Below are 26,147 nucleotides of genomic sequence, written 5' to 3'. Positions count from 1 at the left end.
CATTAAGTTATTTTTAGAGGAAATGTTAAATGGAATTTTACATTAATGAGTGAATGATAAAATGAAGAAAATTAACATTAATGAGAAATGATTTATATTTTGTTCGGGATAAGTTTCTTTCTACTTTTGAAAATAGTTTTTAAATATATCTTTTTTAAGTGGAAATTTTATATTAGAAAATTATTTTAGAAAATAAAAACAACATTAAGTCTTTGTCTCATTACATGGGTCAATTATATGAATCATTTTTCTCCATTATATCATATTAAAAATTAATTTTTTGTTTAAAAATTATTTTTAATATTTTTTAAAAATATTTTTTAATCAAGTATTTTTAGGTATACCTCTACCTTTCTTAATATACGTTAAATTTAATACCTCATTTCTAATATTTTTTAACCAAGTATTTTTTGTTATATCTCTACCTTTCTTAATATAAGTCAAATCTTATACCTCTATTTTAATAATCGGGTTATCAGAAAGCTATCGTTTTATGAAATTTTTAATATAAGTTATTTTATGAAGTTATTTTAAAAAACAATAGAAAAATTATCCGAAATGAAGATTTAAGTTTCATTTAGAATGATTTTCTTACTTCTTAAAACAATTTTTAATACAAAAATTTTAATTTTTGTATAAAAAAAACTTACTTTAAGAAACAGTAAGAAAGTTGTTCAAAAGAATAACTTTCTTATAGCTTTTTAAAGTAGTTTTATATTATAAAATTAAAAGTTTATACTACAAAATTATTTGAAGAAGAAAACATCCCAAATATAGCTTTATTCTTTATATATTATTTCTTATAATGTTTATATTTATTTCTTTGATCACTAAATTAATAATGGCCCTATGAGCAATTTCATACCAATAATATAGACTTTTTATTTTTAAAATTATCTATGAAAACCTTATAACACGTGATCCTTTGATTAATTGAATCAATACAATTTTTTTTCTAAATCAAATAAAAAATTCTCCTGAATTTATTGTTCCTTTAAATTTAAACCAACTCTTGCTTCCATGTCTTGAGCTAACAATCTCAACAGTCAAAATTAATAAAAAAAAAAACAATTTAAAAAATCAAACTCCATAACAAAGCCATAACTTCCCATCTCCAACAAGCCCTAAGCTTATCCATTCGGATTCAACTACAATACAATTTTGATAAGAATTTTAACACAAATTAGATAAATATTCTTTAGCTCAGAATCATATTGATCCATCCATATCAAATGCCATGGCCACGACTATGATGTCGATCGTGATTGTGGCCATGGCCGCCTTCATTCTCATGTTATTTTTATAATCAATCTCAAATCTCACATAAGTGAGAAGAGAGAAAGCCATTATCTCCTTAATTCCAGCTCCCATAGTTATTTATAGCAGATGATAGAGGAAGGGACGACACACACTCATGTAAAAAATTATTCTGTGCGGAGACCCGATGCAGAACGCTATCCGAAAACTAACCAGAATGCACCACATAAGCGGAACCGAGCAATACTGAGCAGCGATACCGAGCGAAGGGGTGATGTGGCGTATTCTGGTTGGCTTACGAACGACGTTCGACATCCGCACAAAATAATTAATCATCTCATGAATGCACTGAACATGGAGATGAACTAATTAATTAGTATTCCTAGCTGGGCAGAAGCAACAACTATTGTTAAGAGAATGTTCAATAGCATGACAGGCTAATATATAGACTCATAAAAGAGATTGGAATCTAGAAATATATATAATTAGGCTCCCCATGTATAGGAAAGGCCGAATTTATCACTCTGAACAGTCAAATGCACTAGTTCAATAAAACGTTATAACATTTACAAGCTCTACACTGTAACCAGTTAAAAGAATGGAAACAGAAAGGAAGGAAGAATTGATGAATTTCTGAAACAAAGTCAAGAAAATTAAGCATAAACTTAATCGATAAGAGCAATTAGAAGCTAATGCCAAGGGTCATCCCAACCTTTAGGTCCCTCCCTCTTGACAAAATCCAGGATAGCCTGCACTGCTTCTTGAACCCTATTGGAGAGGGAATGGTTTCCATGCTCTATTTCAACTTTCTCTGCACCACCCATGGCTCTGCAAAGTCTGTCAAATATACGTCAAGTATTACCAGCTTGCACTTAAGAATAAGTAGCTAAGAAAATTCACAAACTTGACAAATCCATTCTGGGCAAGTATTTAACATTCAGGTTTCGTTTGAGACAACTTTTTTATTGCTTCTTAAAGTAACTTTTTAGTACAAAAATTAAAATTTTAATACTAAGAAGCTGTTTTAAGCAGCAGTAAGAAAGTCATCCCAAACGAAGACTTAATTTTCAAAAAATTGCTGCACTTCTATTTTACTACAACTTTTTTTAGAAAATTTTAATAAATTTTGGTGATTAGTTTTTTACAATCAAACCTATTATCAGAGTGTCGCATAGCTCTAAGAAGCAAGAAAGCCCTTCCAATTTTTTTAAAGGGTTAAAAGCCACATTAGTAAAAAAATACATTTTTCATAGCAATTTCATAACTACTTCTATAGATATCTACAGTAGCCCCAAACAAAGATGTCCTCTATCATAATGCATACCTTTCCACCAGTGTTTTCTTATCGACATATTCTGGAACATACTCATCAGCCATAGAAAATATTACCTGCATGCATAGGCAAAACAAAAACACAACAATAATATAACCAGCACATAATAAGACTTCCGTTCTAGTACTACCTTAAGGCTTTGTTTACATGCGACGAATTTCAGTGGAAGGAGAGAAAGGAAGGGTTAACATTGGTTTCCAATTCATAATCAAATTTCATTCCATTTCCACAATTTTTCTTCAGTCAAACAAAGCATTATTTCAATCACTATTGCTGTATAAAGAATCAAGTCTTCATTTCTTAAGCCAGAAACAAACTTGTGCAGGCTCTTTTCTTTGACATACCGATACACTTTGAACTTGAACAAAATCAAAGTATGCCATTTTATTACGTTAAGTGTTTAGAAACAATCTATTAGGTACACCTAATTCATTGTAATGTAATCCAAAAAATCTATCATTTTTCCTGAATATAGAGTTTTTTGAAATTCATGTGAAGCATCTGTTAGTTGAGGAAACATCTGCGTATACAAAATCTATTTGTCTATTTCAGTGTCAACTTATGAAGACATGCAGACAAAATACAAAAATACACTTTCATTTAGGGTACCTTTTGGTAGCCTTAAGGGAGGAAGGAAATGGGTAAGGTATGAATTTTCTATGGAACAAATGGAAAAAAATGGGCAAAAAAAATGAAATGGGTTAGTTTTAGATTGCATGTATTCCTTTCTGTCGTTCAATAAAAACAAATGAAAAAAAAAAAACTGTTTGAAGTAGAACACACATGCAATCGATCAAACAAAAATAAAATAATATCGTAGATGGTTCAAGTCTACCCAAATTTCATTCAGATTGACCCAAGGCATGTTTCTTATTTAGAAGGTTCGAAAACAGACTGGCCTTATCAAAGTTTACAGTTCAATATTCTCCGACAGAGTAAATTTGACAATGCATAAGCAACCCTAACATGAGGGTCTCAGAAATTGCATTTAATGAAAGAAGACTTAGGTTTTGTTTGGGACGGCTTTTTTATTGTTTCTTGAAGCAGTTTTTTTAGTAAAAAAAATAAAAAATTTTGTACGAGAAAGCTGCTTTATGAAGCAATAAAAAAGCCATCCCAAGCGAAGCCTTAGAAAGCAACAAGAGTGACAAGGAAGAATGGCTGACCTGGCATGGTGTATTTGACATATGACCAAGTATTGTCCTAAGTTGATCTTCGCTAAGATCTGAACTGAACATGTCATCATCGCCCATGTATGCACAAAGAGAATGGTACCTTAATAAAGGAACAATAGATTAGCTGAAACACGGATCTATGGATATCCTCAATGATATCAGCACATACATAGCCAAAAATCACACTGGTTTTCAACTTCCATACGAATTTTCTTCAAAATCTGTTAAGGGGAAAGAGATCTTTCAGTGCATTCTTGTAAGAGGGCCTTATAAATAGACATACATGAATAAACAATAAGAAAATAAATAATTGGGAATGACAATCCTGATAGCAAGCATATATGCCAACTTAATAGACAAATACTACCAAATATGCCGACACGCTTCCTAAAATTGGAGCATATACATACATATAAGCTCTAGGTTGTTATATAAATAAGAAAAAGGTAGGCATCCCAGAGCTTTGATAAATGTATCCCTCAATTGTTCTGAACTGATAATATGAATAGTAACAACTTTCTTAGAAAACACAATCTCTTGTATGTTTGGCAAATAATATACTTCAATATATTTAGTTCACTCATGAAAAATATAATTGTTGACAGTAAAAATGACAACACCATTGTCGCAATATAGAATCATAGGTTGAGTAGAAAGAACCAAACTCTCCTTAAATAGTTTTAAACTAAATCATTTTATATGCGGAATGAGTTATAACTATGTATTCAGCATTAACACTAAATTTGACTACAAAATTCCATTTCTCACTTTCAAGATAATCATAATTCCTCCAACAAAGGCGCAATATACAGAGATTGACTTCCTGTCTTCAACAGAGCTAATGCAATTGGTATTGGAGAATGCTTTAATATTTGGAAGCACAAATTAAGTATATAATAATCTTTTTTCTATGAAACATTTTTTATACATCTAAAGATCCATAGAACGGCTTCATAATACTTCTTTAGATTTTACATGTGCTAACTTATTACTCTACTAGTAAATGAGATGTCAAGTCTAGTAAGAGTCACATAAATCAACTTACAACTAACATTCAATGTTGAAATGGATAATCAAGAGAATTATCATCAGCAAATGGGGTGGGGTTTGAATGTTTGATTCTCTATATGGGTACCAGTAGGCTTATAACCAAGGAGGCCTATTTCTTGAAAAAGGTAGAGTGATATATTTCCTTTCAAAAAGATACATTCCCTTTTAATTATATCCAAATTCAATTCCAAAAGATGTAGATGTGGTAGATGAAAATCATAGGGTTCTAGGTCATGGTTCCTACATATCAGTGATAAATAAAAAATATATCATCCAAATTATGCTTAAAATGCTATTTAAATTTTTGTGCAAAAAAGATGCAAAAATACCCCATAATTAAAGTAGCACCGTGGTGTCACAAATAGATCACTGCAGCACTAAAACTCATCCTTGGTGCATAAACGACAACACTGCAGTAGTAAAAAGCAAGAGAGCAAAGCGCCATTGCGCCAAATCACCACAGCGGGTGACAATTACAGATAGTTGAACTGTCAAACCGATGCGACGACTGACAAACTGACATGTCAATTCGATATCACCACAACGCTACCAAGGGTAGTGCTGCATCGCCAATTCAATTAATTGTAAAATCTATAAATATGAAGCTTATTGCTCATGTAGGGGTTGTTGCTAGTTGTTGTTGGGGGAAGAGTTGTTGTGGGTGAGAGGGGCTATTGTCTAGAGTCTACTGAGAGAGAGAGAGGGAGAGCAAGCCAATAAAGTTAATTCCAAGAGAAAGTGAGTCTGTAAGCTATTTGTAAAGAACTCCCTGGTACTATATTTCCTTAATTTACCTCTTGCACTATTTTTTTGTTTGAAATGGATGGTGTTTTGCTTATTTTAATTTCTACGGCTGACTGAATATTATCTCTAGGCTTAATACGTTAAAAATCATGTTTGCTTAAGATTTTATTTGAATTGCAAGAATTTTAAATATTGTTTTTAAGTCCTTCATGCTTAATTTAGTTTATGTATAAGCCTTGCATAAATTTAAAAGTACTGTGATCTATAGCCTCAATGCAGAAATAGTGAAACAAATAGGGGATTTAAAACAAGATTTTATCATGCATAAACATATGATGGGTAGAATTTTGGGATCTTAAGAAATACAATCTCTGTAGTTAAGAGAAATCTTGGCTAGACACTCCAACGAGCTCGAAAGGGATGAAGTATATTTATGCACTGATTCACAACAATATTAAGAGAAATCTAAATTTTGCTTTCATGAGTTTTTAACTATCATCGATTCATAGTCATTTAGAAATAGTATTTTAAATTTGAAGACTTAGTTGATAGTTTTCTTTAGCACGCCCTTAATATTCCGTCGATAAAATAAATTTGGTGATTTTCTATTGGCTCCAAAAATTCGCAACTCGACCTTTCCATGCCTTCTTTTATCGACGGAGAAAGTTTTAATGGATTTAGATTCTAGGGTAAATTTTCAGAAGGTAGATTGGATTTTAGATAAGATACTATCTAAAGATTTTGCCCTCATTTTACAAGGACTTTATAATCTGAGTTTTGATTTCCCATAGGCGCAAGCCCCTACGGTTAATTATCCCTCTTGATTATGAGAAAGAACTTTCGATTAAGGCTAGTCATTAAATAGATCACAATAATTATCTAACATATAATAGCAATAATTTTCGGATTTGAATTTGATTTTGAATTTTGGAATTTATGATTTAGAATTTATCACTATATACCTGAAGCAAGTGATGGGGGAATGATGACGGGCTCGATCAAGATCCCATGGTTCTATCATTCCGGGCTATTATGGTTGTTAGTCTACTTAGTCAGAGGAGGTATTCGACCCAACCTGATAGAAGGAACCTTGTCAGCAGCCATTGGTTACTTCGTCCAAGAATGTCTTATAGACCTGGGGTGGATGTTTGTCTAAAGTGATGAATTTAAGTCAACCTTAGCTAACAGAGGCTTTATATCTTATGACATGCACCCTATAATTCATTACTCAATGGGTTTTTAACCATTAGGGAACATACGGGCTTTGTTCGTGACCGTAATATAATGATGTTATTTTACAACAAAACTATCCAGTCAGAGAACACATGCCACGCCCCTGCTGGCAATGAATTAACTGAGAATGAATTGTAGTAATACATTCCACAAGATATCTCTTTTTGTGAGCTGAAATTATTTTTCAATTCATTATCCTCGCCAAATTGTTGTAAATTGTGGACGGATTTTAATTTTAAGTTTTTTGCGATTAACTTTCTTTTAAATGTTTAGAATTTGATTAGATTTTGAATCTTGAAATTTTAATAGGTTTTAAGGATTGACCCCTCTATTTGAGATTTACATTTTATCGGGGTCATCATTGGGGTGATTTTACAATCACTTTAAAAGATTTGTATTTCCATTAGGTTCATAGGTATTTTGAAAGGTAGGGCCCCTCCGGTTAAAGTTTTCTATCAACACAACCATCATTGGAGGAATTTAGCACTTTTAGTAAATCCGCGAAGCATTCTCAGATCTTACAGGAGATCGATATGCGGAAAATATTTTGGCATGTAGATCGGCGCTATTGTAAGGGTGTTTGAACACTTTTAGCAACTCCACAAGCATTCTCAAATCTTAGATTTCAGGGGCTTGACATAAAGATCGGAGCACATGCGGAGTCAAAAACTTTCAGGTTTGTACATATTGCTAAGGTCAACTTTACTTTTCTCATTTGAAGGTGTAATTAACAGCTGTATTTATTGGAATGATAGACTCTCCAGATGAAGAATTGGTAGTTCCATCAAGGTCATTTGTTGCTTTCTGTGACATCCATGCTTCAAGACACTCATTAGAATTCATCTTGCATTGGGCTATCAACTCCTGTATTTTCCTCTCATATTTGGAAGAAATTTTGCAATTTTGAGCTCTATTCCGAGTAGGGGAAATCTCTTGGGCACTGACACAATTATTGCATATTATAGGCTGTAAATCACTGGTAGTTTTTGGAGCTTTCTTGCGAAGGCTTATTTGCCTTGTTCTTCCTCTATCCACTGTAATCATCTATCAGTCTCTCTACATCCTTCGATAAAAGACCCTCCATAAGGATCCTATCCTTTGTAAATCATTTTGTAACTCTCTTGGCAAGTTCCATTGGTTTATTTGCATAATTGGATTTTGGATCCGCATTAGCTATCGTAAAGGTGTACAAGTCTGAAAACCCAGGAAGCTTTGAGGGCACAATCAACCCTCCGCAGTCGAAGGATCCATTAATGGCGTGTTGGAGCCTTTATTCTAACATAATCCATATGCTAGATGGTTAGATGCTCACCACTTTAACAAGAAATTGTCATGAGATTTGGTGAATGGGTCGATGGTTTCCTGTTAGTTGTTGGGCCACTTATTAACAAAGATGGTTGTTGGTCATTGTTACTACAGTTATGTGTTGAACTCAACTTTTTCTTGGAAAGGAGTCAATGCAAGGACTAATGATTTTACATTACAATAGCTCATGCATGTGTACTGCCGCACCACCAGTCACCCTTATGGCCTAATGTCTTGATCAAGGCTATATGATTATTTCCAAAAGTATGTCTCTCTTATTCGAGCACATGTTTCAAAAAAGTATGTTGGGAGAATGTTTAGTGAAATTTTTAAACCATTAGCTATATCTTTTCTGCTCACACTAATAAAGAACTGAAGCATATTCTTGCATGTTAAATCATGGAATTGTTTGGTCGTATTTTTTTAATGAAAAAATATAGCTATGTAAATTGATCCTCCACCTCATTTATATGGTCTTTTTTTATTAATTAAAATTACACAATTAATTTTTTAAATAATTTAAAGTGATAAATTTTGTTTAAATTTAATCGTGTAAGGGCCATTTGTTTGTTCAAAATTTCTACAACCTCCCGGCATCCCCTCCTTGCGAAGGGAGGTTGAGATAGCACTTGCCTTTGTTTATCGAGGCCTTTGTGCAAGGTTTTTTTTAGCTTTTCCATAAAAAAACATCATTTAATATTTGTTCTAAAACCATACGAAGCAGTTTAAACAACAGAATTTCATCCTAATCATCCTAAACCTGAAAATATACAAATAAAAATTATACACTGGAATGGAACTAGCAACTGAAATGCTTTGATATGACAAACAATTCTAGAATGTAATAAAAACAATGGTTCCAATTTATGAAAAATCTATTACAGTGATTTATAAACGAGAAACGGTTTACTAAGGTATATCAATCTGATCCCCATTGTTTTAGTGGCAACTAGATTCAAAGTGCCAAACTTTATCAATTAGTCTGCAAGGTTTATTAAGTTAGGGTAGTACAAATACAACATTAAATTTCTCAGTTTACAACGTAGTCCCTTGATCTTTTTAAGATCCATAAAAGAAGCTTCCTTTTGTCTTTTTTTTTTCTCCTTCAATGAAACCCCTAAAATGTTTGCATAGCCAAAATGTTGTAAAGAGGATTTGGTGGAAGAGTCAAAGTTAATCCTTTGTGCTAATATTTGCGAAGGTGGGGAAAGTGAAGCTGTAGGCAGCAGTTTCTGAGAATGAATCTGAAGAACAGGTAGAAAATAAAACACAAGGTAAAAGAACCCAACATATAAAGTACCCTGTAGTAGTTGAATAGGAGGAGCAAGTATTAAAAGTGAGAAATGATAGGGGATATACAAGATTTAAACGGCAAGTAACCGCAAAATGAAAATGTACATAAAAAAGAAACTTTTCATTTTTGAGAAGTGTAGATTTTACCACCTCTTCAAAACTAACGACAAGCCATTAGTGTAATGGCTTTGAACAGTTAAAACTACCCAACTTAAGATAAAAACACCTCCGTCTATTAAAACAGTATAACAAAAGAAAGTGATCAAAATAAAGTCATGGAAATTTATTTGGAATAATGTAATCTAATAAACAAGAGAAAAATAATGAAGCAAAATCATCTAATGCACCTTCACGCAAAAGCTCATTCAAAGATGCAAACGTGGAAGCCATTTGATGAATGGAGAGAAAAGGAGCAAATAAGTTCACCTGTAGGCTGTAATTGGCGCATCTGGATTTGCTTGTCGAGGCATTAACTCCAGCGCCCTGCCTTCATTCATCATGCTTAGAGCTAAGTCTATCATTTCAGCAGTTTCAGGAAGCATTGCACGATATTCCCGGTCACTTACTGGAGCCTAGTTAATAATCAGTTAACTTAGAAATACTGTTCAAGAGTTGAGACATCACGAAAGTAGCTGTAAAAGGTCATAGAGCCATACTATTACGGTTATCATGAGCTGGATGTAGGTAGGAAGAATCAATTAAAGAATATGAATCCATAGACTGAGCTATCAAAACTATTTAATTTTAATTTAGTTCTAGATGCCAACATTTTTTTTATTTCAAGGGATGACCTAGGCGCAACAGTCAAGTTGCCCTATTGCGAGTAAAAAGGGCAAGGGTTTAATTTATGCAAACAAACTCTCTGTTAATAAAGGGACGAGGTTGTGTGCATCCCCAAATGCAACAATTAGAGGAAGCCTCATGACTACAAATACCATATTTTTGAAACATAGGGTTTTGTTTACTTCATCACAATGCGTGTTTATTTATTCTCCGAATTAGTGGTTCTAACAGTCATGCTTACCAAAGGATCATGAAAACATGTACAAAATAAGATCGGTTTAAATTTGAGGGCAGCTTTACTAATTTTTTTTTTATTGCCCTCCACCTTTCTCATCCAGGACTTGGGACCTGGCAACGGCAGTGTTCAAACAATAATGACATGAATTCTTTAAGAAATTGTGTTAATGCTAGGGCGTCCCCTGGAAACGACGCGCTGTATGGCCTGAATACAGTGACAAGTGTGCAAGGGCCGCTGCACCGGCGCCTGGGTGCAGTGTTAAATAGGCAAGGGTTCCCACATCAAGGACGGATGTGGGCAATGCAAATGATGTGCTAGAAGTATCAAAAGGAAAAACTATTAATAGTAAAAAAATTTGCGATGAATCAAAATATGGAAGAAAAGATAAAAAATAAGAATCTTTGTAATAAAATTTGATTTAGATGTAAGAACTCTGATAATTGAGAAAGATATAAAGAGGCCAGTAAAGAGTCTAAGAAAGCAATATCTGATGCAAAAATTTTAGCTCTTAAAAATTTATATAAAAGATTGAATACTAAGGAGGGCGAAAGATATATGTAAAAGTTAACAAAACAAAGAAAGGAGTAGTAAGGATTTAGTTTAAGTGAAGTGCATTATGGATGAAGATCAAAAGGTGTTTTTATTAGAAGAGGAAATTCAACAAAGATGGATGAGATATTTTGCTAAACTTTTCAATGAAGATTGTGAGAATACGATTGACTTTGGTGACCTTAGCACCCTAAATAATTTTTTGTTTTTGTTTTTATCGACATGTTTTTAAGAGATTATATCGTCGGATCTTCAATGTCTTTATACGGTTGAGCTTGTAGACTATCTACGTATAAATCTCTAGCAGGAGTCCACGCCCGAAAACGCCTGGATCGACTGCTACAAGGTTGGGATGAACTAGGTGGTTGGTTCGCCGGAAACTCGCCACCGGTGACGTGCAACCACTTGGGTTTAGTAGTAGGGAGGTAGAGGAGGGCCTAGAGAGTTGAAACAAACAGAGAGTTCGGTCTGGAAGGCTGGAGGAAGTGAGAGAGGGTGAGGTGATGAATGATGCTCAAAAATAGGGTTTTACCCTTATTCTAAAAGTTATGCTTATCACATGAGAAAAAAGCATGTAAAACATTCTTTGGTTCGAACTTTTAATCTTGTCACTGGCATATGTACTTGAGTGAGTCGAGGGGACGAGGAAAGCTTCTAGTGCTTTGTGAAAATTTAAAATAAAAATTGGACAAAATGAAAAAAAGAAAAAAAGAGAAAAAATAAATCAAGAAAAAATTCTCGAAAAATATGTGATAATTTTAAAATGTCTCTAAAAATGTTTTGAGCATTCTCAAACAATTATGCACTTATTTTGAGTCATGCAATCCTCATTTTGCGGCTCAAAAAATATGAATAACCCACCAAAATTCCTGAAAATGATAAAAAGGGCATAAACACCAAGAAAAAATTGAGAATAAAACATGTATATTTATATTAGAACACTTTTGTCATAGTAATTTTCAGGAAAGCTTTATAAATGGATTAAAATTTTCTTTGATGTTGACAAAATTTGTAGCTTTCTAGCCACTGCACTGCCAGCAAAGACTGCAAGGAAATTCACTGCATTGTCACCATCTTCTGATTTCAAGCAATGAACCGAAGTTGCTCTCAATAAAGTAGAGGGGGCTATCAACATGGCCTTACGCAGCAACGCACGGGCAGTAAAGCATGCAACTGTAATTATCTTTCCCTTCGTTTGAGATACTGAAATTACCTTAACCAGATTTTAAGAGACGGGAAGTGTAATTCAATTCAAGTGAATGATTGGAGAAGTCACACAGATGAAGTTCAAATCCTAATAAAGTCCTCAAAAATGTTGTTTATGCTAAAAAAATATCACGCTAACCTATCAAGATCTTAGGGTTAACGAACTTAGCCGCACTAATGCAAACTCAACAATGATGAGAAGTGCAGCTATCTCACCAAAATTTATGCTGTGTTTGGGACGGCTTTCTTATTGCTTCTTAAAGCAGCTTTCAAGTATAAAAATTAAAATTTTTTAATTATAAAGCTGCTTTAAGAAGAAGTAAGAAAGCCGTCCCAAACGTAGTTATATATGTGTTTCAGCAATAAAATCGGAGAATTACAAATATGAGCTATGTTTTGGAGATTCAATTAACCCTATCAGCGAGCAAAGAGTATTTAGGAAACTCACTACAAAACAGGAAGTAGGCTTAGCAAAGAATAGATCACTCCAGCTTAGCTTATCATCTTCGCTGTTTGACTTTCAGAATTTTGATGCCTATTATCATGTGTTTTGTACCCTCCATGTCAGGAATATGAACAATCAGCTTTATTTTATATATGGAGATCTGGCTTCAAGTTACAACATGATCTATCTATTATTTATAGACTATCAATAAATCATACCTTCCCAATATCTTTAATCTTATATGGGTAACATATGCTGCAAAAATGAAATTGCAGAGAAGATTCTAAACATATAAACAGTATGTAAAATGACCATTGTACCTGCAAAATGACTCCACGAACTGCTCTCGAGAATGTAAAATTTGTTCGCATATAATGTACAATATCCTATTCACATATTTGACAGAGCTAGTAAGTTAACTTTTGTCTAAGCCTAATTGTAAGTAATTTAATTGCAAGGAAATTGAATTGTAGAATACTACCTGGCAACCAGTACTGTGCCCAAGCAACACAACACCTTCAGAATTCTCCTTGTTTATTAAATAGCCAATAAGTTGGTTTAGCTCCAAGGCGTCCTTAAAATATACAATGAAATCGTAAGTAGAGAGCACAAACTTTATGCAAGTGAGAAGAAGCAATGCTAGAAATCAAACTCAAGAAACCATCAAAGTTTCCTTGGTTTAATAGATAAAAGGTTTTCAATTGTGTTTTCTAGAGAGATTGAAATCGGAAAGAAGTATTTCATCATTCCCCTACGTTTACTAGATTTTAGGTTAGACACAATAATTCTCCTGATAAATCTGGTGTTCCACACTTAACAGAAGCCAATTAAATCTGAATGAGGGTCTGCTCCAAACCATTTAAATCGATATTACTTTTTTAGCTTACATGTTATCTAATTCCAATATATTTTATTTCTTCAATTTTCAACTAGTAGTTCTTTTGAATCTTGATTTTTATGCAACATTCTCACTTATTGGTAATTAAAATTCATCATTTTATTAAAAAGCATATAAATTATAAATTTTAAGTTTTATAAATAGGATATAATCTTTGTTCATACATTAAATTTGCTTTCCTCGTGCATAAACTCATGAGGACAAGAGGGGTCAAGTAGGCTGAGTGGCACATGTTCCTCGACACCCATTATAAACACCTCCCAAAAGCAAGCTATTACAATCAACTTTAAGTAAAATACCTCATCAAGGGTGCAAATCAACTTATATAACCCCGAAAGGGATGAATAGATAGCGGAAAAGGTAAGATAACAAAAAGAAAGAAAACAGAAATGGGAGGATGCAGCTATGGCTTTCCAGCACCACACTATAAGCCCAAGGGAAGGAGCATTAGGAAAAAACAAGATGGGAGTAACAAATGTATCATAAAGGATGAAGACAAAGAAAAAGGAGAAGATGAAAGAGGAGCTTTCAGAAAGAAAGGAAAAATGGAATGAAGTGCAGGAGAGAAGAGGAAAGACCATTTGCATTTCTGTCTTATTGCGAGCTTCCACAGGAAAGAATGCATGAGCAGAGAATAGGAAGCATCAGCTCGCTCCATTTCTTTTCATAAGGGTGCTTTGATGAGTAGATGATGGTATAAAACATTGTCATCTGGAGCCAACCAAAAGTCAAAATCCCTCAAAAAGGATTAATCTAAGTCGACATGGCATAAGCCCAATATCTTATCTTCTGCACCTTATATAAAATTCAGCGTGAAAACATCAGGTCAGGCTGCTGTCAGCTAGTACGGTCATGATTTTTCATAATTAATGAACTTCAGTTGGCAAGGTACTTTTTCAAGTAAACTGCCAAGTTGTGAAAACCATTCTCTTACACGAGGTATTTATTACCACTATCACACCTTCTAGTGGGCACAACCCACCGATTTAATAGCTAAAAACTAAGCTTCAAGCACCGGAATTGAATGAACCATGAAGCAGAACCTGGTTCAGTTATCAGTGTACACAGGTTAGTTGAGAATTTCCTGGAAACTGTGGGAATAATGATCTATACTGCAAGTTAAGAAGCACATCGAATATAGCTTAGGAGGACCTGGAAGGAAACTAATACCAGTTCCAATGTAGATGTTCCATATCCAATATATGAAGAGGACAGCAATGGTTGAACTAAGGACCAGTTTTCATTCTCCAATGCAACCGCTAAAGGCTCTACATATCTGTAAAACAGTGATTTTGTGAGGTGAGGGAAGAAATTATGCTGCCAACAGGGGCATGGCCCTGTACTATAAAGGAGAAACAAGTAAATATGGCTTCGATATCAATAACATTGCCTGATTACAAAGTATCCTAAAGGGATCTTACCACTTTAACCATGTGGCTTTCATTTTATTAGTAATAACCACATCTTCAATCTAAAATATAAAAAATCTAAAGCTATAATGCTATGTTACTAATTGATCAGCGTTCATTATTTAGTGATTTTATCATCCTCAACCATTCTTTTGACTGAAGAATAGCACAACATAGTACAGAAGTCCTATAGAGCCAAAGCGCATAACACATGTCATAATGCTCACTATTTCAAAATGTATCACATGACCATGTATGAAATACAATCAAATTGCAAAATAAATTATCTTGGTATTGAAAAATGTAAATTTATAAATAAGATTGTCACTTTTATAATATTAAACATTGATGCTTAGCCTCAAGTGTTCAAATACTCAAAATCATTTTTTTTTCAAATCTCATGTTTTACAACAACAACAACAAGCCTTTATCCCACTATGTGGGGTCGGCTACATGAATCCTTTTTCTCCATTGTGTCCTATTAAGAGTTAAATTCTCATCCAAATCTAATAAAGAAAGATCATTTCTAATATTTTCTAACCAATTCTTTTTAGATCTAACTCTACATTTCTTAACATAAGTCAAATCTAATACATCTACTTTCCTAACTGGGTCATCGAAAGGCTGTCGTTTTATGTGACCAAATCATCTAAGGTGACTCTCTCTAATCTTATCTTCCACTAGAGCTACTCCAAACTTTTCACATATATGCTCATTTCATATTCTGTCTCTAAGAGTAACACCGCTCATCCATCTGAGCATCCTCATCTCTGCAACACTTAACTTAATATTGCTTCTCTTTTAATGGCCAACATTCTACACAATAAAGCATTGCAGATCTCACTAACATCTTATAGAATTTTCTCTTAAGTTTGAGAGGGGGCTTTTCTATCACACATCAAACCCAATGCATTCCTCCACTTCAACCATCAAACTTGAATTATATTAATAATATCCCCATCTATTTCACCATTACTCTGAACAATAGACCCAAGATATCTAAAACGAGTCTTATTAATGACTTGATCCCCAAAGTCACAATTCTCCCACTAGATCTATTATTACTAAAATTACACTCAATATATTCAGTTTTAGATCCACTCAAACAAAGGCCTTTAGACTCTAAGGTTGACCTCCATAATTCAAGAACCTTCAAATCCCTCTCTAATCCCATCAACAAGTAGAATATCATCAGCAAAAAGCATACGCCATCGTACAATCTCTTGTAAATGCCTAGTGAGAATATCCGTAACTAAAGCAAAAAATATGGGCTTAAGGCTAATCCTTGATATAATATAACTGAAATAGGAAAATACTTGGTCAAATCACCATGTGTTAGAACACAGATAAGTAGGTAACAACTCCTGCATAAATATTCTTAATAACTTGAATATAAACATTATTAACCCCTTTCTTATGTAGAACTCTCCAAAGCACTTCTCTTGGAACTTTATCATATGCTTCTCTAAATCAATAAAAATCATATGTAGATCTTCCTCATTCTCTCTATACTTCTCCATCAAACTTCTCAATAAATGTATAGCTTCGTAGTAGGCCTACCTGGCATGAATCCAAATTGATTTTAAGAAACATTAGTGTCACGCCACAACCTATGCTCCATGACTCTCTCCCATAGTTTTAAAGTATGATACATTAACTTAATTCCTCTATAAGTCGTACAATCATGTGCATCACCTTTATTCTTAAAAATATGAATCAACACACTCATTCTCCACTCAGCACACATCTTTTTCGTCTTCAAAATACTATTAAAAAGTTTAGTAAGCCAAGAAATTCCTTCATCTCATAAGCATTTACACACCTCTATTGGAATATCATCAAGTCCAACAGCTTTTTCACACTTCATTTTCTTTAAATCTTTTATAACTTCAATTTTACTAATACGTCGATAAAAATAAAATCTTTATTTTTCATTTAGGGTACTAGGTCACTAAAGTCAATCGCATTCTCATAATCTTCATTGAAAACTTTAGCAAAATATCTCCCACATTTGTTGAATATCCTCTTCTAACAAAAGCACTTTTTAATCTTCATCCATAATACATTTCACTTGAACTAAATCCTTACTACTCTTATCTCTTTATTTAGTTAACATTAAAAATATATCTTTCGTCATCCTTAGTATCTAATCTATTATTTAAATCATTAAAAGCTAAAATGTTTACATTGCAAATTGTTGTCTTAGACTTCTTACGGGCCTCTTTATATCTTTCGAATTATCAAAATTTTTACACCTAAATCAATTTTTTATAATAAATCTTCTTATTTTTTATATTTTCTTACACATTTAGATTCCACCACCAACCATTGCTACTGTTAGTAGCTTCTTCCTTTGATATTACAAGCATATCTTTTGTATTATTCTTAATATAACTAACTTTTTTTCACATAACATTAGCTTCATCATGCATAGATAAAATTTAAGATCTAAAAATCTTACTCTCAAAAATATTTTTGTTATTATTCTTTAAATGCCCCCATCTAATCCTAGAACAACGATTTATTTTATTTTTTATTTTTTGCCCATTCATCTTAAAGTCCAAAATTAATAAGCAATGTTGGGTACACAAACTTTCACTTGAAATAACTTTATAATCTTTACAATCTAAAAGATTTATTTTTCTTATAAAAAAATAATAAATTTGAATTTTACTATATCCATTCTTATAAGTGATGAGATGTCCATCTCTTTTCTTAAATAAGGTATTAGCAATTACAAAATCATAAGCTTAAAGAAAATCTAATATGGTCTTATCACATTTATTAGTCGCTCCAAAGCCATAGCCACCATAAATGCTTTTAAAATCATCTACCTCTCTACCAACATGTTTATTTAAATCTCCTCAATAAAAACTCTTTTTTCGAAAGGTATCTTTTGTATTAATTCTTTTTGCTCACTTGTAGCTGTATTTAGGCCATACAACGCATCGCTTTCAAGGAACACCCTAGCATTAACACAATGTATTGATAAATTCATGTCATGATTATTTGATAAGTTTTACGCTGGTTGTCGACTACCTAAAGCAACCCTCCACTTTCTCATCCAGGACTTGGGACCTGACAACGATAGTGTTTCAAATCTCATGTTTTAAGAAAAATAAAATTAATCATCTTGAGGATAAATTGAACTAATCTTTTCTCCTTAATCATCATTATCTCATAAATCATAATCACCTTGGTCACTCTCATCATCTTCATATTTTTTTTACAATTATTAAGCATAGAGAAAGATTCATTCTATTTTCCTTTAGATCACTCTTGAATATTGTAGTTTCTTTCAATGTCTACTAAAAGAAAATATAACTAATAAAAAATAAACAATGCTATATCAAAAATACCTACATCAATATGGTTGCCCCTTCGCTACACTATGGGCAATAGCACGCTACTGTGCGCTATTGATATTTATGTCCTCACCTCTAATGAAATTAGATATTATGTTTAGTAGTTGATATTTTACTAATCATAACTCTTATATTCTTAAATTCCTCAATATTATCCTAATTTTATATCACATATAAAAATCAATATCCATGGAGGTTGGAGAAAATAACAATTTTCTCCAACCAAATTAAAATTTATAATTAAATCATTCTGACACATAATCAAATTTCCTTAAGATAATGTCTTATATCTTCACTAATCAATTAAATTATGGGATATCCTAAGTTTTAATTGGAAAGTAGCCGAACATAGAGCTTCTCAGACAAATTTTTGTCATCTACAAAGTTCGATGGTCACATTATTTTGGAAGGCAGATTCTTGGGCAGTCTATCATTGAAAATACTTAAAAAAAAAAAAACAATTCTGTTAAGGTTAGAGACCAAAGCAGAAATATATTGTTTAATCAAATACCACGCCTCCTTTAATGATTCATTAAAGGTTGAAAAAAAAAACGTAGCAAAGTATAGTGAAAAGTACTATATTTATTAGAAAAGCTTATACTTATCGCACAATCATGCAATTAAACCACAACATGTGCAAATCCCAATAAATATTTACAAAGTTAGGCATTTGCATGAACATGCAGTTGAATTTAGATGCACATACAAAGAAATAGAGGTATGCATGAATAGCTATCGCCCACATACTCTGTTGCCAAAAATCCATCTGTTAATCCACCAAGAAAAATGACCTGTTGGTTGAAATCGCCTGTTCTAAAAGCCACCTATAAAAAAAGCAAAAAAAAAAAAAACAAATTAGCCTTATATTAATATATAACAATATTTAAGCATCTAATGGGACAGAATGGAAAAAAAATTCATGTAGTCGAGCCCACGTAATCATACAAAGGCTTGATGCTATTGTTTTAAAGGTAAACTAAATAGGCTTAGCATGCACCAATTAAAACATTGAAGACTCATCATTAGAATATGCACTTATTAACAAGATACACACAATTTTAGTAAATTAAGTTTCAAATTATATCTTGTTAAATGAAAAATTAAGCAAGTTGATACACAACTCTGGCATGTAAAAGCCAAAAAAGAAGAATGTAACTATGAACCAAGAATGGCAAATCAATAGCACCTGCTGTGTAAGTAATAGGCCTCAAACTATTTCATGTTATAATCTATAAACTAAAACATACCTAATAAGGTGGAAGACACCATCAAGGACTCAAGGTTTCAAGGCCCTATATCACCTTGATAAGATGCAAAATGTTAGACACCAACCAATTTTCATGTCACTAATTTCTCAAAAGCATCCTAAATACAGCCTTAATAGTGAATTACTTGAAATAGCTTATGAGGTTGATCGTTACAACATATCTAACCGGCTAACCCTAAAAGTTAATAATATATAAGAAAAAGTTTAAAAGGAATACACATTCAATAACATACAAAAAACTAGCATTCACAAAATAATTACAAATAAAATTAGATTTTCTTAAAATAATTGTCTTTCAAATTTTATTTCCATAAGAATGTATGAACAAGTTATGAAGTATTCAATAAACAAAACAACAGCAATAATATTAAGTAATAAACTTAAAAAAAAAAAGATGCTTCATAAGATGCTTACTTGAAAGAAATTTTATATACTTTCTCGAACTTTGATTGCAATGAGATTTTTAATCAACTATGATTTTCATGCTTCAAAATTCCTATATGCTCTAATACATGCTATTCAATAATAATTTATATTGGATTTTTCATATATTTGATTTCCATAAAATAATGAGCAATTGAATAAATTAAAGATATTAGAATTGCAATTTGAATGTGTGCAGCTTTTTGCATCTCATTATAGATTTGTGGAAGGAAACAACAATATCCAACATCATTAGCCTTCAACAAACAATCTAAGACATATATAGGAACATCAGTTCTATCCTCACCCTCTCCTAGTTGTAGTAGACTAAAAAAATAAATCTATTAAAATTCATTTCAATCATGACCATCAATGTTATGCATATATCATATCTTTATTCATATACTTATTCTCTATCGTAAATAATACAACTGTCACAAGAGTAATCGTCCAAAATAGTACCAATGAAAGTACTCATTTTCCGTAACTTTTTCCATTTACTTGCACAGATATATTGCGTTCTCAGTCAACCCATAAGGAGTGTGCTCCATTTAACAGACACATACAAGCACATTTATTTAGCCATGTCATTCTTATAATATTCATTAACTTTGCATAATAATGTGAAACATAAATGATCAATTATTGGATAAAAGAAGGACGAAATATGATCGAGCTAACACTAAAGGCTTAATAAGCAGATGTTATTATCTTTCATAGCATTTAACTGAAGAGAGAACAACATCATAATGGTAATAAAAGAAACATGAGTACTCACCTTGATTTAAGGTATTGCGCTGCTTCACTTATACTCCTTACTTCTTGGCTGATAAACTTAACACTTATAAAAATATCCAACACTTGTGCTCGACCCACTTGCTTTGCTTGCTGGACTTCGCTGCTTCTCTCATGCTTTAGTTAGGGTCAGTTCAACTGAACCGGTTTAATCAATTATTACAATCTCCTCTTCTTAAAAAAAATACGTCCTCAAAATTTTCATTTACATAGTTGATTGCAATAACAAAGGAAAAATATTATAAATTCCTATATGGTATAAAAGATGTAATTAGACAATCTTTAGTACCTTCAAGAATTGATGATTATTCAATGTTGGTAGAAAGAGCTATAAGAGTAGAGATTGAATTTTAAATCACTCAGAATAGAAGGGACCAACATAAAAGGAAGAATATTGAATAAGATATTCAAAACTATCAGACTAAAAAATCAAATGGTAAAGAGCCATAATTTAGCCCTAATGGAGTTATTAATGGTGCTGCCAGTACAACCATGGAAGCTTGTTTTTAGTGTGGAAGATTTCATTAGGGCGAATGTTTGATGTAGAGCTCGCTTATGTTATTTAGTGTCGTGGAAGCCGAAGGGTTCATGTTGTTTCCAACGTTTGGTGTCGTAAACATCGTCTCTATAAATTAGATATGAGAGGGAAGAGTGAGATTGAGCGAGAGCAGCTTACATTTGATTTTAATTAAATAATTAATAAGTTAATTATTATGAATCTAATTAATAAGAATAGATAATTTATGAGAAAATATATATATTTTGAAAAGAAAAAAATTAATATCTTTGTAATATTAAATTTAAAATATCTTCATACAAGAAATTTATTTATAAAATAATAATAATCAAATTTAATTTTAAGATTAACAACAAATAAATAGAGAGGGAGAGTATGTTTGAAAGATTTCATTTAAATTATTAATATTGAAATGAACGGATAAAAAATATTTTTTCTTTGAGAGAAATAAAAGTATATTTAATTAGTTAAACCGAGAAATTATTAAATATAAAAAGTTTATAAATTAATAATAATTAAATTATTATCCATATTTTAATGATAATACGAGGAGAACAATTTTTGTCATGATTTAATAAATTAAACACAAGAGCTATTTAGGTATATTTAATAAGTAATTAAAGAGAGAGAGAGAGAGAGAGAGAGAGAGAGAGAAAGAGTGAAATTCATGTTGTATAAACAAAAATAAATAACAATGATAATAATAAAATAATACTTAATTATTAGATTTATAAAAATTTATGGGAGTAAAATTTAATACTAACATTAGAGAATATTTGAGTTGGAGATAAATTATAAAGTATAATGTAATCATATAGGTGTTAAGTTGGTGTCGACAGAGTGATGATTAAGATGGCTTGTCAAGGCATCTGATTATAAGGTGAGTATTCATGTTCCTATACTACAATAATTTATTCTAATTGTATTTAATCATTATTGCAAGTGATGTATCTTATTACTTCTTCTAATTGCATTGCAAATGATTTATCTTTCACATATCAAATGATTGATCATTTCAATTTGTATGATAATTAATATGTTATATTTTATATAAAGTTAATGAATGATTATGAATGAAATAACTAAGATATATATGATTATATGTGCATGTTGAATGATAGAGCACACCCCCTTATGATATTGGTTGGGGACACAATGTATCAGTGTACGTAAATGAAAAAATATTATGAAAATGGAAAGGAATACCTTCATTAATATTATTTTAGATGATGACTCCTGTGACAATTGTATTATATACAATAAATGATAAAGATATGATATATGCATAATATTGATGATCATGTTTAAAATGAATTTAAATAGAATTATTTTATGTTTGAAAATGAACATTCATATTATTTTAAAGGCATAGTGTCATTGAAATTTAAAAGCATGATTTACTCGTTGAGTTATTTTATAACTCACTATTTTTATTGAAAAACAATTACATGTATTTTTCAAAAGCTTAAAATGAGTAGAGGAGATAATGTGTATCATAGGCGTGATGCTTCAAGGGAAAGATAATTATTGTAATTTTTTTTTATTTAGAGATTTTTAGTGGCTCTTTCAATTTATTGGTGATAGTTTTAGAAATTGAAAATTTAATCAACCATCCGACCGTCTGTTGTCGCCTCATTAATTCGAGACTCCGGGTAGGATTGTGACAGATGAATAATGGGGTTATCAAACCACATGATCAGAAATCATGGAAGGTTTATCTTTTATACACCTTGCTCGGGTAAGATATAGATCCATGTGGTTAATGAGACTTTTTCAACCGTCACTCGTAAAGGGAGTACACAGGTCGATAATTTGATTCTCTTTGTTGCTTGCATATATCAAATTTCAAGTGCAACCTTGCATCTATCAAAATGTTGACCAAATATTAGAAGTGTGTTGTTAAACCCTTTTCTTCTTCGAGTGAGTTTCTAGATTTATCCTTGCAAACAATTATTGAAGGTCTTAGGATATGTAATGGCTTATACTATCCTCATGTTATTGAACAATCTCAGGCATTGCATAGCAACTCTACTAATGTTCCCAAATGCTTGTTGCTTACTCATCTCATATATATATATAAGGGTACACATGTCAAAGGAATTATTTTATAATTGTTACATTATGATTATAACTTCTACTAAGTTGGAAAGCCACTCATTCCCCTTCTTTTCAGATTGAACCAGATGAATGGATGGCAGCCACCCTAAGCCTCGAGGGTTGGAGTCTATGTGAACCAGCATAACCAGTGTTGAGATTCAGTATTCAAATCAAATCACATAATTCTATTTCATTTGGAAACTATCAGATGCACGTTCGTAATTGCTACTTCTATGCTTCCTTTCAATTGGTAAATAATCTGCTTGACTATGCTTGAGATTTTAGTGCTCTTACTGTCCCTAGTAAAAAGGTCAACCATTTCAACTATTATCCCGCCGCACTTTTCAAAGAGCTCCAAGGAAATGATAAATTTGTAGCTAACTAGTAATATACTTTAATCTACACAAAAAATCAGCTCCTCTGCTAACCTGGACAGACTTGGGACCGTACTTGAAGAGAACGCCTGGGAGCTGGTTTTTGCGATGGCCGGTGCCGGAAGCATCACCGGCAAAAGGGGCCGCAACACCCCCAGCGCTAGAGGTGGCCACTTTTGTGGAGCGGCCACGGACTATGCCAGAAAACCAAGAGGAAGAGGAAGAGGAAGAGGAGGAACTAGAAGCCGCGGCTGTCGAGGGATTCATTTCACGAGATCTCCGCTACCTCGCCCGTACAGTCTGTTCGATTAATTCGGTTCGGATCGCTTATTTTTAGGGATTTTTTAAAAAGAAAATTTCTGACATTTGGAAGAATAACAAGGATGAATGGTTGAAGTAAACCCTAAACTCGATCAAATGCGAACTGTTATAATATTTTTTTTTTATTTATCATAAAATAATAATAATATTATTATTAAACTAATGTGATAATAAATAAAAATATGACTTATTATAGTTCATATGAATATCCATCATTCTAAAATATCAATCATATTATCATTATTTTGAATCATTTAAGAATTATTTTACTTGCCTACATAGTAATATTGTATAACAAATTTTTGTGGAGTATGACCTTTGGGTGGTTTGTATTTTTTTATTTGGACTTTAAGTCTCAACGTCTTTGGCTGATGTTCATATATTAAATAGCTTAAAAGCAGATATCATTAGGCGTGGGTGAAGTCAAACTTGGTGGTTTATGCCAGACAAATTTTTTGTTCGATATTAAGCTATGATCATGTTTGAGATAATGGATGTTGTTATGTCATGTATTTAAGCGATAAAGATTTGGATGATGTTGAGGTTGATTCATACCTATATGGTGTTATAAAGAGAGCTAATGCCTTCTTTTCTAATGATGCACTTCTGAACAATATTAAAGAGCAGGCGATGGATACAAGCCCCATTGATGTTATTGTCTTATGTGGCTCTCTTTCAACAATATTTCAACTTACTTTAAGACTTGACTGAAAGTGATAATGAAAATGCTATGATATGTCATTCAGTATAATTTAGAGTTACAATATTTTACGAAGCATATCAACATTCTTGTGTGATATATATCAACCTTAATGTTTAGTCAAAATAGCATGGAGCTATCATAATGTAAAGACACTTAGTAGTAGAGCATAAATTAGCTGAAGAATATCCCCTCGATGATTGTGATATGGAGGCATTCTCTAAGTCGCCAAGATATAAGCAAAATTAACAAGATGCACAAGTGAAGAGACGATTGTTTCAACACAATGCCACCTTTGATTGACTTTCATGTATTTTAAAGCTTAAAGATAGAGACCATTAAGTGTAGGTGAAGCTGAATTTGTTGGTGTTTATGCTAGACAATTTTACGTTCAATATTAAGCTATGATCAATATTGAGATAATGGTTGTTGCAATGTGATGTATTTAAATGAAATACATAACATGATGAAGATTTCGATGATGTAAATGTCAATCTAAACATCCATAACATCATCAAGATAACGAAGGTCTTCTTTTATGTTGATTTGCTTCCAAACAATATTAAAAAACAAGTGATGGTCACAAGCGCCGCAAATGTTATTGTCATAGAGATCTAACTGAGTGATAAAGAAAGCATGATGAGTTTTGGTCCAGTATAAAATAAGAGTTACAACACCTTATGTAGTGCATCAACATTCTTATGTGACATATCAACATCTTTAATCTAAGGTTTCGCTTGGGACGCCTTTCTTACTGCTTCTTAAAGCTACCTTTTAGTGTAAATTTTAAAAAATTTTAACAAAGAATTGTTTTAAGAAGCAACAAAAAAGTCTGATGCAGGACTAAATGTGAAATGCATTTAACTCATATGGAATTTGCACAACTCTTGATTTGAATAATTGTAGATCAATACTAGTAGCAGTTCAAAACAGCGAATTAAAACAAATAAGGGGTCACACCCGCTTAGGCTAAATCACGTAGCCAGAGATTTGAAGCTTTCAAAATAAAATAGAAAAACAACACAATGGCAAGTAGTAGTTTCAAGAAAATTTCTAATCTAACAACAAGAGCTAGTAAGCATAAAGGTGCACTCAAATCCTATGTTTACTAAGCTTAGCATGAGCAGTAAAGAGTCGTTCGTCGTGACTGTAATCAAAACAATAGAAGTTAGATTTAAGAAATATAATGAAAGGGGAAAAGAGAGCCTTTCATCAAGGAGCGGTGGAGATCCTCCACTCGACGCCATCAAAATGCTCATCGATTGCTTCGACTAGGGTATCCAGAATAAGCTCTAGATAGTCTTTGACGGTGTGATCGATCCTTGGATTAACGTAGAAGAAGGTTGATTGAAGAATATCGGTGAAATCGT

The 26,147-nt window shown here is 32.3% G+C and overlaps 1 protein-coding gene across 1 annotated transcript; it reads right to left on the bottom strand.

Annotated features, from left to right (window-relative positions):
• Positions 1 to 1,715: 1,715 nt before the first annotated feature.
• LOC110113442 (UPF0613 protein PB24D3.06c) lies at positions 1,716 to 24,093 on the bottom strand. Its single transcript, XM_020846035.2, has 9 exons — positions 23,811 to 24,093; positions 19,031 to 19,107; positions 14,680 to 14,785; positions 13,093 to 13,185; positions 12,932 to 12,997; positions 9,817 to 9,962; positions 3,757 to 3,865; positions 2,582 to 2,646; positions 1,716 to 2,094 (listed from the first exon to the last, which is right to left on the bottom strand). Exons 1-9 carry the CDS (start codon positions 24,021 to 24,023, stop codon positions 1,947 to 1,949), a joined length of 1,023 nt encoding a protein of 340 aa, XP_020701694.1. The 5' UTR covers positions 24,024 to 24,093; the 3' UTR covers positions 1,716 to 1,946.
• Positions 24,094 to 26,147: the final 2,054 nt, after the last annotated feature.

This window comes from Dendrobium catenatum, unplaced genomic scaffold, assembly GCF_001605985.2.
Source record: "Dendrobium catenatum unplaced genomic scaffold, ASM160598v2 fragScaff_scaffold_156, whole genome shotgun sequence".
NCBI classification, from domain to species: domain Eukaryota; kingdom Viridiplantae; phylum Streptophyta; class Magnoliopsida; order Asparagales; family Orchidaceae; genus Dendrobium; species Dendrobium catenatum.
Note: the sequence above shows the minus strand (reverse complement) of the source record. Positions and strands in the feature narration are given on the sequence as shown.

Coding starts and splice junctions, on each gene's coding strand:
- LOC110113442 (XM_020846035.2), bottom strand. CDS start 24,023: ATGAATCCCTCGACAGCCGCGGCTTCTAGTTCCTCCTCTTCCTCTTCC. Junction 13,186..14,679: donor GAACATCTACATTGGAACTG/GTATTAGTTTCC, acceptor GTATATTTTAAG/GACGCCTTGGAGCTAAACCA. Junction 3,866..9,816: donor GCGCCAATTACAGCCTACAG/GTGAACTTATTT, acceptor TCCTTTATTAAG/GTACCATTCTCTTTGTGCAT.